This window comes from Schistocerca nitens, chromosome 11 (assembly GCF_023898315.1).
Source record: "Schistocerca nitens isolate TAMUIC-IGC-003100 chromosome 11, iqSchNite1.1, whole genome shotgun sequence".
NCBI lineage: Eukaryota > Metazoa > Arthropoda > Insecta > Orthoptera > Acrididae > Schistocerca > Schistocerca nitens.
The window spans coordinates 177,851,407-177,866,948 of NC_064624.1; the positions used below are offsets into that span (position 1 = coordinate 177,851,407).

A 15,542-nucleotide genomic window follows, 5' to 3' on the forward strand; every position below is an offset into this window, starting at 1 on the left:
TATCCTCCTTTCAAGACACTGTCCATTCCGTTCAACTGCTCTTCCAAGTCCTTTGCTGTCTCTGACAAAATTACAATGTCATCGGCGAACCTCAAAGTTTTTACTTCTTCTCCATGAATTTTAATACCTACTCCGAATTTTTCTTTTGTTTCCTTTACTGCTTGCTCAATATACAGATTGAATAACATCGGGGAGAGGCTACAACCCTGTCTCACTCCTTTCCCAACCACTGCTTCCCTTTCATGCCCCTCGACTCTTGTAACTGCCATCTGGTTTCTGTACAAATTGTAAATAGCCTTTCGCTCCCTGTATTTTACTCCGGCCACCTTCAGAATTTGAAAGAGAGTATTCCAGTTAACGTTGTCAAAAGCTTTCTCTAAGTCTACAAATGCTAGAAACGTAGGTTTGCCTTTTCTTAATCTTTCTTCTAAGATACGTCGTAAGGTTAGTATTGCCTCACGTGTTCCAACATTTCTACGGAATCCAAACTGATCTTCCCCGAGGTCCGCTTCTACCAGTTTTTCCATTCGTCTGTAAAGAATTCGCGTTAGTATTTTGCAGCTGTGACTTATTAAACTGATGGTTCGGTAATTTTCACATCTGTCAACACCTGCTTTCTTTGGGGTTGGAATTATTATATTCTTCTTGAAGTCTCTGGGTATTTCGCCTGTCTCATACATCTTGCTCACCAGATGGTACAGTTTTGTCATGACTGGCTCTCCCAAGGCCATCAGTAGTTCTAATGGAATGTTGTCTACTCCCGGGGCCTTGTTTCGACTCAGGTCTTTCAGTGCTCTGTCAAACTCTTCACGCAGTATCTTATCTCCCATTTCATCTTCATCTACATCCTCTTCCATTTCCATAATATTGTCCTCAAGTACATTGCCCTTGTATAAACCCTCTATATACTCCTTCCACCTTTCTGCCTTCCCTTCTTTGCTCAGAACTGGGTTTCCACCTGAGCTCTTGATATTCATACAAGTGGTTCTCTTCTCTCCAAAGGTCTCTTTAATTTTCCTGTAGGCAGTATCTATCTTACCCCTAGTGAGACAAGCCTCTACATCCTTACATTTGTCCTCTAGCCATCCCTGCTTAGCCATTTTGCACTTTCTGTCGATCTCATTTTTGAGAAGTTTGTATTCCCTTTTGTCTGCTTCATTTACTGCATTTTATATTTTCTCCTTTCATCAATTAAATTCAGTATCTCTTCTGTCACCCAAGGATTTCTATTAGCCCTCGTCTTTTTACCTACTTGATCCTCTGCTGCCTTCACTACTTCATCCCTCAGAGCTACCCATTCTTCTTCTACTGTATTTCTTTCCCCCATTCCTGTCAATTGTTCCCTTATGCTCTCCCTGAAACTCTCTACAACCTCTGGTTCTTTCAGTTTATCCAGGTCCCATCTCCTTAAATTCCCACATTTTTGCAGTTTCTTCAGTTTCAATCTGCAGTTCATAACCAACAGATTGTGGTCAGAATCCACATCTGCCCCTGGAAATGTCTTACAATTTAAAACCTGGTTCCTAAATCTCTGTCTTACCATTATATAATCTATCTGATACCTATTAGTATCTCCAGGATTCTTCCAGGTATACAACCTTCTTTTATGATTCTTGAACCAAGTGTTAGCTATGATTAAGTTATGCTCTGTGCAAAATTCTACAAGGCGGCTTCCTCTTTCATTTCTTCCCCCCAATCCATATTCACCTACTATGTTTCCTTCTCTCCCTTTTCCTACTGACAAATTCCAGTCACCCATGACTATTAAATTTTCGTCTCCCTTCACTACCTGAATAATTTCTGTTATCTCGTCATACATTTCATCTATTTCTTCATCATCTGCAGAGCTAGTTGGCATATAAACTTGTACTACTGTAGTAGGCATGGGCTTTGTGTCTATCTTGGCCACAATAATGCGTTCACTATGCTGTTTGTAGTAGCTAACCCGCACTCCTATGTTTTTATTCATTATTAAACCTACTCCTGCATTACCCCTATTTGATTTTGTATTTATAACCCTGTAATCACCTGACCAAAAGTCTTGTTCCTCCTGCCACCGAACTTCACTAATTCCCACTATATCTAACTTTAACCTATCCATTTCCCTTTTTAAATTTTCTAACCTACCTGCCCGATTAAGGGAACTGACATTCCACGCTCCGATCCGTAGAATGCCAGTTTTCTTTCTCCTGATAACGACGTCCTCTTGAGTAGTCCCCGCCCGGAGATCCGAATGGGGGACTATTTTACCTCCGGAATATTTTACCCAAGAGGACGCCATCATCATTTAATCATACAGTAAAGCTGCATGTCCTCGGGAAAAATTACGGCTGTAGTTTCCCCTCGCTTTCAGCCGTTCGCAGTACCAGCACAGCAAGGCTGGTTTGGTTAATGTTACAAGGCCAGATCAATCAATCGTCCAGACTGTTGCCCAAGCAACTACTGAAAAGGCTGCTGCCCCTCTTCAGGAACCACATGTTTGTCTGGCCTCTCAACAGATACCCCTCCGTTGTGGTTGCACCTACGGTACGGCCATCTGTATCGCTGAGGCACGCAAGCCTCCCCACCAACGGCAAGGTCCATGGTTCATGAATATAGAGTGATGCTAAAATGCGGGAGAGGGCAGCAGCACCTACAACAATAGGGCTGCCCCGCTATCCACATGCACCGGGATCGAGCAGTCATCTGCGACACATTTTTTGTGTAGCGGAGGAGTCGGAATGATCAAAAGCCATCAAAAGAGGACAGTGCAGAACAATAATTTGTCATTTCAGCAAGTGTACGAGTGGCGTAGAAAGTTTAAAAGTCGTGTATCTTCTGTGGATACCTCAAGACCAGGGCACACTCACCGAGTAGCGGCAGATGAGAATATTGTGTTAGTGGAGAGCTCGTACAGGAGAACAGGTGCGCAACTCTGAACAAAACAGCTACAGGCTTGAAGACTGGTACTGGTTCAGTGCAGAGTATTGTTCACAATGTACTGCACTACGATAAGGTGGCTGCGGGGTGGGTGCCACGTCAATTGACTTCCGTATCGGGCGACCGTTGTGTCTGTGCCTGTGGAGAACTTTTGCAGCGTTTCCACATCGAAGGTGACTCATTTCTCAGAAAAATCATTATGTGCCATAAGACTCCGGTCTACTGTCACCAACCGGAAACAAAAAGGTCAAGCGAGGAATGGTGCCAAAGTTCTTTGTCGAAACCAAAAAAATTCCACACTTGGCCGTCTGCTGGAAAAGTCATCCTAATTCTTATCTGAAATGAAAATGGAGTAATTCTGGAGTGACAGTAACCAGAAATTTTTATTAAGACATGTTGAATCAACTTCACTCTGCAATTGGGAGTAAACAATGAGAACTTCCGACTTTAGGAGCATTGCTACAGCATGACAAAGCATGATCGCATACAGCCTGTAAGGCATTTGAGACTATTCAGGAAATTAAATTTGAATGCCTGGTACATACTACTCATTCACCAGACATTTCTCCTACTGACTTTCATCTGTTCACTCCACTCAAAGAAACAGTGGGAGGTAGGCATTTCACAAGGCGCAAAGACACGAAAACTGTGACGCACGACTTGCTACACACGCGACTGAATGAATTCTTTCGTTGTAATATCTGTGCACTTTCAAAGCAGTGGAATATGTGTGTCCAATGTCAGGGAGACTATGTAAAAAACTGACATGTAAATCTGTTGTTGATGGTTATAATTAAAAATATTACAGCATTTTTAATGTTTGCCTTTAATCATGCTCATAATATGCTCAGAACAGTAGTATACCATAATTATTCCTAACCACAAACTAAACTTGTACATAACAACACCAAAGTATGATTCTGGAATATCATTTAATACAATTCTGGGATGTCTAATTATTTTCCCTCTCTAGCTTTTGACTAACCATTAACGGTGCAAAACTCAATTTAGTCACGATATTGAGGTCAACGAGCCTATTTAACACAAGTTTGTAAGCTTCCACAGTGTAATGTAATTAACTGTCAGAGATAAAGTTTATCTCATGCGGAAACTACAATGCCCACAGTAAAGACTTAGGTAATTTCATCGTGTTGCCAGAAAAAAGGTTTAATTTATTTAATTATGAACATTTTCTTTTATGAGAAATAATGGATTCGTTTGAGATGTTAAATGCTGTATATTTCTATGTATTTATTTATATGTATCTTTGGAGTTTATTAAGGTCAGTAGACCAAAGAATCTAGAATGCAGGAATGTCTGCAACTTCCGGGCACATGTTGGCTTTCTGCCACTTCTTTGTCGGTATTGGAGGGAGATGGACATGTTTATGTGACCAGTACAGTATAATGCATTTACAGTATCAATGTTCATAGTGAATATGGTGTAGTTAGTAAACAAAAAGTACGAATAAATATAAATTTTAACAGAAAGTATTTCAGATCCGGTAGTGTTTATTTCAAACAAGAAGAAAACCCAGGCCACGCTTGTTGGAATGATTATTTTGAAGACAATACTTCGAGAACCCCTAGACAAACGAGATCTGCAGTGTGTAATCTTTCAGCAGCTACTAATAAATAAGTCTTGCTGAAAGTGTGCTGGAACTACTCGTATTATACTCATTCAAAAACACGTGGTGAGAGTGTGGTCCTACCACAATATACCACGTAAGATTCCACAATTTTTCAGTTATCTAAGAAATGAGATAGGTAACAACCAGTACAGCAGCCAGTGTCAATTTGAATAATATCATTTTGTGTATTTGGGGTTTGGTTTGATTGGGGGAGGAGACCAGACAGCGAGGTCATCGGTCTTTTTGTGTATTTGACTGCATCATTATGAAACACTTAAATGAACAAAAATGTTGGTGTTTTAGCCGTCTTTGCTGGAGTCCTCTTTCAGTTGACTGACTGCTGGATTCTGGTCACGGCCTTCCACTGCATACTGCATTATTTTGGCTGTTATCTGACTACTGACATCTCATTCTGCAATGGTTCAAATGGCTCTGAGCACTATGGGACTTAACATCTGAGGTCATCAGTCCCCTAGAACTTAGAACTACTTAAACCTAACTAACCTAAGGACATCACACACATCCACGTCCGAGGCAGGATTCGAACCTGCGACCGGAGCTGTCGTGCGGTTCCAGACTGTAGCGCCTAGAACCGCTCGGCCACTCTGGCCTGCCATTCTGCAATGCCACTGGGCAACACGAAGTAAAGATTGTTACACAGGCGAGGTCTACAAAGACTTCTGTAGATGCTCTTTACACTGCAGGCACCTACAAACTTCGATCGGAAGGTGACGATGTCAAGGTCGGTGAAACTGGGAAAGCAATTAGCTTTCACCGTGTGGGAGCACAAACGCTGTGTACAACTGGGGCAACGTGATAAATCGGTTACAAGACACACGGGACCAGCACTGTGGCCAATCTATCGATTTTGAAGAAGCTCGTGTACTCACTCTGCTTTGCAATAGTGACAGCAAAAAATGTGAGAGGCTGTCAAAATAATTAAGTGCCCTAACAGAATTAACAGGGAGAACAACTACAATTTACCGATAGCCCGACTGCTGGAGATGCTACTCCAGTAGACTGCGTGTGTTTACCAGCCAGTGGCTCCACACGACCCCAGTTCAATGCTATAATCAGGCAGCTGCAAGAGAACTGCCGTGCAGCACCGCTTTGGTACTCCCTACCAAATACCTGCCCGAGTAGCACCCCATGTCATCCCAGAATGTGAGATCAGTAGTGACCTGAAATGTCTTTTTCCGAAGCTGTTTCACAGAGGCAGACTGCACTGTAGGTCCTTCTCTACATTGTCGCACAGATGACAAAATCGTAGATATCGAAATAGACGACAGAGGGATAGAGAAACAATGAAAATCACTCAAAAGAGGAAAGGCCGCTGGACCTGATGGGATACCAGTTCGATTTTACACAGACTACGCGAAGGAACTTGCCCCCCCTTCTTGCAGCGGTGTACTGGAGGTCTCTAGAAGAGCGTAGCATTCAAAAAGATTGGAAAAGGGCACAGGTCATCCCCGTTTTCACGAAGGGACGTCGAACAGATGTGCAGAACTATAGACCTATATCTCTAACGTCGATCAGCTGTAGGATTTTGCAACACGTATTATGTTCGAGTATAATGACTTTTATGGAGACTAGAAATCTACTCTGTAGGAATCAGCACGGGTTTCGAAAAAGACGATCGTGTGAAACCCAGCTCACGCTATTCGTCCACGAGACTCAGAGTGCCATAGACACGGGTTCCCAGGTAGATGCCGTGTTTCTTGACTTCCACAAGGTGTTCGATACAGTTTTCCCCCAGTCATTTAATGAACAAAGTAAGAGCATATGGACTATCAGACAAGTTGTGCGATTGGATTGAAGAGTTCCTAGATAACTGAATGCAGCGTGGCATTCTCAATGGAGAGAAGTCTTCCGAGGTAAGAATGATTTCAGGTGTGCCACAGGGGAGTGTCGTAGGATCGTTGCTTTGCTATTCACAATATATATAAATGACCTTGTGGATAACATTGGAAGTTCACCGAGGCTTTTTGCGGATGATGCTGTAGTATATCGAGAGGATGTAACAATGGAAATGCAGGAGGACCTGCAACGAAATGACGCACGGTGTGGGGAATGGCAATTGAATCTCAATGTAGGCAAGCGTAATGTGCTGCGAATACATAGAAAGAAAGATCCCCTATCATTTAGCTACAATATAGCAGGTCAGCAACTGGAAGCAGTTAATTCCATAAATTATCTGGGAGTACGCATTAGGAGTGATTTAAAATGGAATGACCATATAAAATTAATCGTCAGTAAAGCAGATGCCAGACTGAGATTCATTGGAAGAATCCTAGAGAAATGCAGTCCGAAAACAAAGGAAGTAGGTTACAGCACACTTGTTCGTCCACTGCTCGAATACTGCTCACCAGTGTGGGATCCGTACCAGATAGGGTTGATAGAAGAGACAGAGAAGATCCAACGGAGAGCAGCGCGCTTTGTTACAGGATCATTTAGTAATCGTGAAAGCGTTACGGGGATGATAGATAAACTCCAGTAGAAGACTCTGTAAGAGAGATGCTCATTAGCTCGGTACGGGCTTTAGTTGAAGTTTCGAGAACATACCTTCACCGAGGAGTCAAGCAGTATATTGCTCCCTCCTATGTATATCTCACGAAGAGACTGTGAGGATAAAATCAGAGAGATTAGAGCCCACACAGATGCATACAATCTTCCTTCCCACGAACAATACGAGACTGGAATAGGAAGGAGAACTGATAGAGGTACTCAAGTACCCTCCGCCACACACCGTCAGGTGGCTTGCGGAGAATGGATGTAGATGTAGATGTAGACCTGACAAAAGAAATACAACAGTACAAGTAAAGGCTGTCTCCAGAACCTACCACTGCCTTGCGTTGAAGAAGATTTCTGAAAAGATGGTCGAAATGTTGATACTTTAGTTGCTTATAGAGCTTGTGTAACATTTTAAACTTTCCAAAAGACATACAAAAATAACTAAAGAAGTGGTCTTCACAAGACTGTAGTTCCCTGCAAAGATATTGAAATTCATAAAAGTCTCCTTTTTTACTATTAACGTAATATAATTATAATTTTAATTTCCTCAAAGGAAACGCAACTCGTGTCTTCTGCAACGAATGCCTGAGGTAGCTGCACCACTGCGTGTGCTCGCACTCTGTTTGACTGAGCCTTAAATGATACGGGGAAGCCAGGAAAGATAAAAACCAGGGCAACCATACAATGATCTGACCACACAGTCTGTTTCAAAATATCAAATTTCATTTTGGAGTGCACCCGTATAAACTGTGTCTTTTGCAACATCACAGTGGCACTCTATTACACATTCAGACTTTGGCAGCAGTTACTAGCAGGCTGGTCTTTACAAACATACTGCTCAGCACAGTGTGGAGAATAAACACAACAATCTGTTTCACACTTTGAGCTACTGGGACTTTGCGATTAGGCAAACAGTGGAAATGTGCGATGCCAACTTCAATTGAGACATTTGCTATACACTTTGTAATACACAGAAGTGTGCATTCACAAAAGAGAGATCATAGAGAAAGACTTCACACTGTTTACCACCCGATACAATTGGCAGTGCCGCAAGTGAGGTCGGAGAGTGAGCGTAAACAATCCACACCGCAGAGGGCGTCACCTCAGAACTCGGCACATCTGTGATGTCACTCTGACATTACCAGCCAGAATGAGATTTTCACTCTGCAGCGGAGTGTGCGCTGATATGAAACTTCCTGGCAGATTAAAACTGTGTGCCCGACCGAGACTCGAACTCGGAACCTTTGCCTTTCGCGGGCAAGTGCTCTACCAACTGAGCTACCCAAGCACGACTCACGCCCCGTCCTCACAGCTTTACTTCCACTAGTACCTTGTCTCCTACATTCCAAACTTCACAGAAGCTCTCCTGCGAACCTTGCAGAGCTAGCACTCCTGAAAAAGGATATTGCGGAGACATGGCTTAGCCACAGCCTGGGGGATGTTTCCAGAATGAGATTTTCACTCTGCAGTGGAGTGTGCGCTGATATGAAACTTCCTGGCAGATTAAAAATTTGTGCCGGACCGAGACTGGCAGAAGTAAAGCTGTGAGGACGGGGCGTGAGTCGTGCACGGGTAGCTCAGTTGGTAGAGCACTTGCCCGCGAAAGGCAAAGGTCCCGAGTTCGAGTCTCGGTCCGGCACACAGTTTTAATCTGCCAGAAAGTTTCATTACCTAGCCAGTTTGATGCTATCCTCCGACTTTAAGAGTGACAGCCTGACCAGTATCGCAACAGTCACAATGCCAATGTAGACAATCGTCAAAAAAATCTGGACTTTATCAGAATTTGATGTAATGAGTTAATTGAGAAGTTTTTAGCTGCACAGCTGAGTCACACCGTGATGCAGATGAAAGGAATTCGCAATTTCTGGAGGACAACTCTAGAGAGAAATTTGATATTCTGAAACAAGTCATGCAAGAAAAGTAAGTTCTCCATAATCAATTTTTTTAATCCGTTCAATATAGATATTTGGAACCCTCGAAGGAAGTATGTGAGAGCCGAATACTGCCATCCTCCACTTTCACAGAGTATAGGAGAGACGTAGGGATATACTGTGGAACTCCTGAAAGGAGTCGCACTCACCTGAATGTCCGGGATGGACGCCGCCTCCTCGGAGAAGGTGCGCCGCACCTCGTGACGGCGGCCACGCCCCGTCGTGCCGGTACCGCCGCCGTCACCCCCGCCGCCACCGGACAGAGAGGAGGCAGAAGGGGCAGGGAAGCGGAACGAAAATTTGCGTCGCCCTCCGGCTGGAGTGTGGGGTGACTCCGGTGGACTCCCCTGCGACACGAGACCGGTGTCACGTCGGTAAAATACTGCAACTTCGCGGTACGAACAGCTCTATCTTAACTTCGAACTCGCAGAGTAAAATTGTGTGCCAGAATGGGACTCAAACCCGAAAGCTCACCTTTCGTTGGCGGATTAACTGGTGAAGATTTCGGTAAATTTCTAAGGTGAAAGTACTACATATTTCTTACCTTGGGCCTGTATAACTTGCAGCAGCTGACTTTAAACTTACCACTGAATTGGTATATGAAAATGGTATCTGATCTTACGGACATGTCCGAAAGAACAGATACCGTTGGTGATCTCGCAGCTCTCGAAGAATGAAGTTACAAAGAAATTCAGACATTTAGTTGCTTACAGGCATCGATAAATATCGATGGGGCGGGACTCGAACCCGGGACCTCCCGCATACGCGGCAGACGCTATATCCGTCCGAGCTGTCGAGGACACAGACGATAGTGCCCCTGCACGGACTTCTCTCTGGCACACTCCCCGTTGTAATGGTACTTGAATAACGTAACCATTACGGCACCTCAACTCGATCTCTCGATACCAGTAATATTCTACTGTGTTTCTGTTAACTACTTAACATATTTCTTAGACAACATTCAGATTTGATTTCATTAATGTAGAGGTACTTTGATACATCGATGTGTTTGTATTGCAATTCGTATGTGTATTCTTTCTTTTGTCACTATGATCTTTGGCATACTTTTAACTCTCAATTTTTGGGCGCATAAGCGATTATTAGAGTTAGAGAGTCGGACCTTGTAAAAGTCAAGTCTTGGACGTCATGTTGGAAAGACGCATATTGTAGTCACCTTATAAAATGTGAACTTTAACATGAGGAAGGTGTTTTCAAGTATGTTTTGTATTGTGAAGTGATGTTTTGTGTGTTACGTGATACTGCAACAAAATAAAATGCAATAAAAAGGAAGTGTAACTTAAATTCGGAATGCTGATTATTTTTTTTACATCACCATTGTGCTAACTTTCAAAGGTTTAATCTTCAAGAATGGTTTGTGAAACACATCTATAAAACTTTTGAATATAGCAGAATAAAACCTAGGCCTCTTTCCATCCGAGCTTGGAATCGTCACCACCTAGATTTTCGACGACTGAGCCACAATTTTACAACGAGACCAGCGTGGGAAACACGGAAAGATGAGTGCCTACTTTATTCATTATTACATGAAATGACTTTATTAACTGTGGTCTAATGACACCTGCCACACAATAACTTTGTTGTTGCCCGAAAATGCAGTATTTAGCAGTGTGAGCAACACCACAATTCATTATTAAATTTTGACCTTTGTTGTGGTAGGGTTGTTAGACCGTGACACCCACATTTCCAACTTACTGTCCACACACTAAATTTGTAGTGCCCCTGCCCACTATACCCATAACTCACGGCAGTCAATCTACCGATTCACGTAAGAGTTCGGACAATGTGAGTGCATCCGCACTGAAGAAGATCGTTGGCCGGTAAGACCTATCCGTATGAAGATGTGGGCAGGGGCATTACAAATGTAGTGTGTGGACAGTAAGTTGGACACACAGGTCTCACGAGGAGCGTGACAGATTTAAGTCCCTGCAGGGTCTAACAATCCTACTACAACAAAGGTCAAAAATTAATAATGGTTGTGGTGTTGTTCACGCTGCTAAATACTGCATTTTTGGGCAACAACAAAGTTATTATGTGGCAGGTGTCATTAGAGCACAGTTAATAAAGTCATCTCATGTAATAATGAATAAACTAGGCACTCATCTTTTCGTGTTTCCCACACTGGTCTCGTTGTAAAATCGTGGCTCAGTCGTCAAAAATCTAGGTGGTGACGATTCCAAGCGTGGATGCAGAGAGGCCTAGGTTTTATCCTGCTATATTCAAAAGTTTTATCGATGTGTTTCGAAAACCATTCTTGAAGATTAAACCTTTGAAAGTTTGCACAATGGTGATGTAAAAAAGTAATCAGCACTCCGAATTTAAGTTACACTTCTTTTTTATTGTTTTGTTGCAGTATCATGTAACACACAAAACATCACTGCACAATACAAAACATACTTGAAAACATCTTCCTCACTGTTAAAGTTCACATTTTATAAGCTGACTACAATATGTGTCTTTCCAACATGACGTCCAAGACTTGACTTTTTCAAGGTCTGACACTCAACTCTAACTAACAATCGCTTATGCGCACAAAAATCAGAGTTACAAGTACGTCAGAGATCATAGTGACAAAAGAAAGAATATACATAAGAATAATATCATTGCAATACAAACATATCGATGTATCAAAGTACCTCTACATTAATGAAATCAAATCTGAATGTTGTCTCAGAAATATGTCAACTACTTTACAGAAACACAGTAGAATATTGCTGGTATCGAGAGGTCGAGTTGAGGTGCCGTAATGGTTACGTAATTCAAGTACCATTACAACGGGCACCATCCTCTGTGTCCTCGATAGCTCAGACAGATAGTGTGTCTGCCATATAAGCGGGAGGTCCCGGGTTCGAATCCCGGTTGGAACGCACATTTTTACCAACCCCTGTAAGTAGCTAAAGGTCTGAATTTCATTGTAATTTCAGATTACATTATACACACTTTTCATTCAGTAAGCCTGTAGTGATGAGATTCTGGGCAATGTGAAACATATCATAAAAACCAAACTATCTGGAACATATTTATAAAGAATCTGATAATCTGAATTCCTTAAACAGCAGCAACAGTTGCAACAGTTTCTCTGAAGGATGATCTGCAGTTCCTATATGCAGCTATTCTTCCTCTCGAAAGTCTGAAACGGGCTCAAAAGATACACCTGTATTCTGTGAGGCATACATGGAACAACTGCACTAATGAACAATTTCAATACGTCCACACAGCCACCTGTTTGTGGCTTCGCAACTAGTGCGCGGTCGCCCATTTGTCTATTAAAAGCTTTACTTCAGAATGTATGTGGGCTGCAGTGTAAGCCGGTAGAGTATTATACGGTCAGTAACGGACGAGTTGTGTCCTGCAGACTGACGTCACGACCATCTGTTGCAGCTGCGTGTGTGAAAGCAGTGGAGTAGCGCTGGCAGGCCACTTACATTATATGAAACTAAAAATATTAATAACTAATAAAGGAATAACCTGGGGAATGTCATATCTCATGTACATCCTTCTGTTGTGAAAACAAACAATATGTCAAAGTCTGAGATCAAAAATAGTTGTAATTTGGAAGTTAGTAAAATTCCATAAAAAAACGTAATTTTCCGACAGTCAGAAATTTTAATAAATACAGTGATGTAACAGTTCACCTTCAGTGACTATGTACAATGATCTGATAACACTTTCAGTGTTCATATATAAAATTTGGAAAGTTTTTAGTTTCAGAAAACCTCTGTGATTTTTCTATAATAATAATTTCAAGAATTCTAGGTAAATATGTGTATTGTGTGTTAGGGTACGTGCGAATGAGAATGCGTGTGTGAGAGTATGTGGGACGTTCGGCATTATTAAAAATCATTCATGTAATTCTCTACAGGAACTGGCAAGTGTTCCAACTCTGTAACGTGGGAACGAATCCACTAGTGGTTCCCCTACTAGTGAATGTCGGATGTCCAAGGATGTATGCTTACGTATAAGACAGCCAGAACATTCGCGACTACATAATAAATTTCCAGATGTAGAGTAAAGCTTATAGTTCATTTTGTTTTGTTTATTTAATTAGAGAGTTTTGTGTTACTTAATTTGATGACGTCAATGAGCCTAGAGAAGTGGTTGGTGCTTGCTAGATTTTGGCGTGAGCCGTGCCCTAGAAGTGAGTTCTCATTGGTCGTAAGTGCTGACAGCCAATGAGAAGCGAGACGGTTGGCCGCCTAGCGAGGAGATATAGTTTTGAGTGTGGGAGAGTGAGAAGGGAGTCGCGAGCTGGCTTTGATTGGAGGCGGTTATGCTGGATGTGACTTTTCGCATTATGGTCCAGTGTTAATGGTATCTGGTAGTGACCAGAAACTGTTTATGAAAACTTTAGAGTGATGTGATAATTCGTTCCGACGAAAATCGCGAGTGAACTTTGAATTATATAGCGTGGTAGTACTGAGTATATTCTTACTGAGTATTTTATGGCGAGTATAAACTTTTACTAAAGACAACCACTGAATATCGTGTGCAGAAGTAATTGGCCGATCATTGACTGTGTTACAAATAATTGGTTTCGGAATTTGGGAAGGTAAACATTCTGGCTGTTTTAGGTATGGTGATAACTGTGAGCAGAAACTTTAGTAATTTTCGTAAATGTGGGCTGATGGTCTTGCTTAACGGCAATAAAGATCCATTGAAGGTTTAAATTTGAACTTCATGTTTAAAGTACGAGTGACATCCTCTTTCCGAATCATTTCTTTAAAGTACATAAAAAATTTTCAGCAAATTTTACTTATAGCAGCCTCCGGCGTGTACCTATGAGGTTACAGTTTCCTCAACACTGCTTTTCTGTGATCTTGTAAGTAGCTGCAGTCAGGAGTTTACGTGTGAAGATCTACCGCTGTAAAGAGGTAGGTGAACAAAAATTATAAAAGAAATTGCATTGCAGCAGCAACGTATAATCCATCGCAATTGGTGCATCGCACGCATGCATTTAAAAATCCGTCGCATGTTCCCTCTTTATACAGCACTTGCAGGTTGCACTAGTGGCACCTGTGATGCGCACCCGAGCTGAAATGCTAGTCACAGAGATGTCTCACTTCCGCAAATGCGTGCTGCAAATCTCATCCGACTTGCACGTTTCCTTCAGGTGTTGCACTTTGGATGGCCAACACTGTATAAACATACACTATGTGATCAATCGCATCCGGACACCCCAAAAACATATGTTTTTCATATTAGGTGCAGTTTGCTGCCACTTACTGCCAGGTACTCTGTATCAGCGACCTCAGTAGTAACTACTGCCCAATCTCTCTTCTGACAGTTCTTTCAAAATTTTTTGAGAAAGTAATGTATTCAAGAGTAGCCTCCCATTTTTGGAAAAATAAAGTACTAACAAAATGTCAGTTTGGTTTTCAGAAAGGCTTTTCGACAGAAAATGCTATACACGCTTTCAGTGATCAAATATTAAATGCTCTGAATAACCGGACATCACCCTTTGGTATTTTTTGTGATCTCTCAAACGCCTTTGATTGTGTAAATTGTGGAATTCTTTTAGATAAGCTAAATCATTATGGTTTGAGTGGGGCAGAGCACAAATGGTTTAATTCATACTTAACTGGAAGAATGCAGAAAGTTGAAATAAGTGGTTCATGTAATGTTAAAACAACAGCTGATTCCTCAAATTGGGGGGCTATCAAGTACGGGGTCCCACAGGGTTCAATCTTAGATCCTTTACTGTTCTTGATATACATTAATGACTTACCATTCCACATTGATGAAGATGCAAAGTTAGTTCTTTTTGCTGATGATACAAGTATAGTAATAACATCCAAAAACCAAGAACTAAGTGATGTAATTGTAAATGATGTTTTTCACAAAATTATTCAGTGGATCTCAGCAAACGGACTCTCTTTAAATTTTGATACAGTTCCGTACAGTAAATGGCACAACTCCAGTAATAAATATAGACTTTGAACAGAAGTCTGTAGCTAAGGTAGAATTTTCAAAATTTTTAGGTGTGTCCATTGATGAGAGGTTAAACTGGAAGCAACACATTGATGGTCTGCTGAACCGTCTGAGTTCAGCTACGTATGCTATTAGGGTTATTGCAAATTTTGGTGATACGAATCTCAGTAAATTAGCTTACTATGCCTACTTTCATTCACTGCTTTTGTATGGCATCATATTCTGGGGTACTTCATCGTTGAGTAGAAAAGTATTCATTACTCAAAAACGTGTAATCAGAATAATTGCTGGAGCCCACCCACGGTCATCCTGCAGACATCTATTTAAGTATCTAGGGATCCTCACAGTAACCTCTCAGTATATATATTCACTTACGAAATTTGTTGTTAATAATCCAACCCAGTTCAAAAGTAATAGCAGTGTGCATAGCTATAACACCAGGAGAAAGGATGATCTTCACTATGCAGGGTTAAATCTGACTTTGGCTCAGAAAGGGGTAAATTATGCTGCCACAAAAGTCTTTGGTCACCTACCAAACAGCATCAAAAGCCTGACAGATAGCCAACTAACATTTAAAAATAAATTAAAAGAATTTCTAGATGACA

The 15,542-nt window shown here is 41.7% G+C and overlaps 1 protein-coding gene across 1 annotated transcript in view; it reads right to left on the reverse strand.

Moving 5' to 3' along the window:
- LOC126212752 (uncharacterized) overlaps positions 1 to 15,542 on the reverse strand; it is a 408,628-nt gene that overhangs the window by 116,964 nt on the left and 276,122 nt on the right. The window contains exon 16 of the mRNA XM_049940160.1: positions 9,141 to 9,338. Coding sequence (XP_049796117.1) covers positions 9,141 to 9,338 — 198 coding nt within the window. The remainder of the gene's footprint in view (positions 1 to 9,140; positions 9,339 to 15,542) is intronic.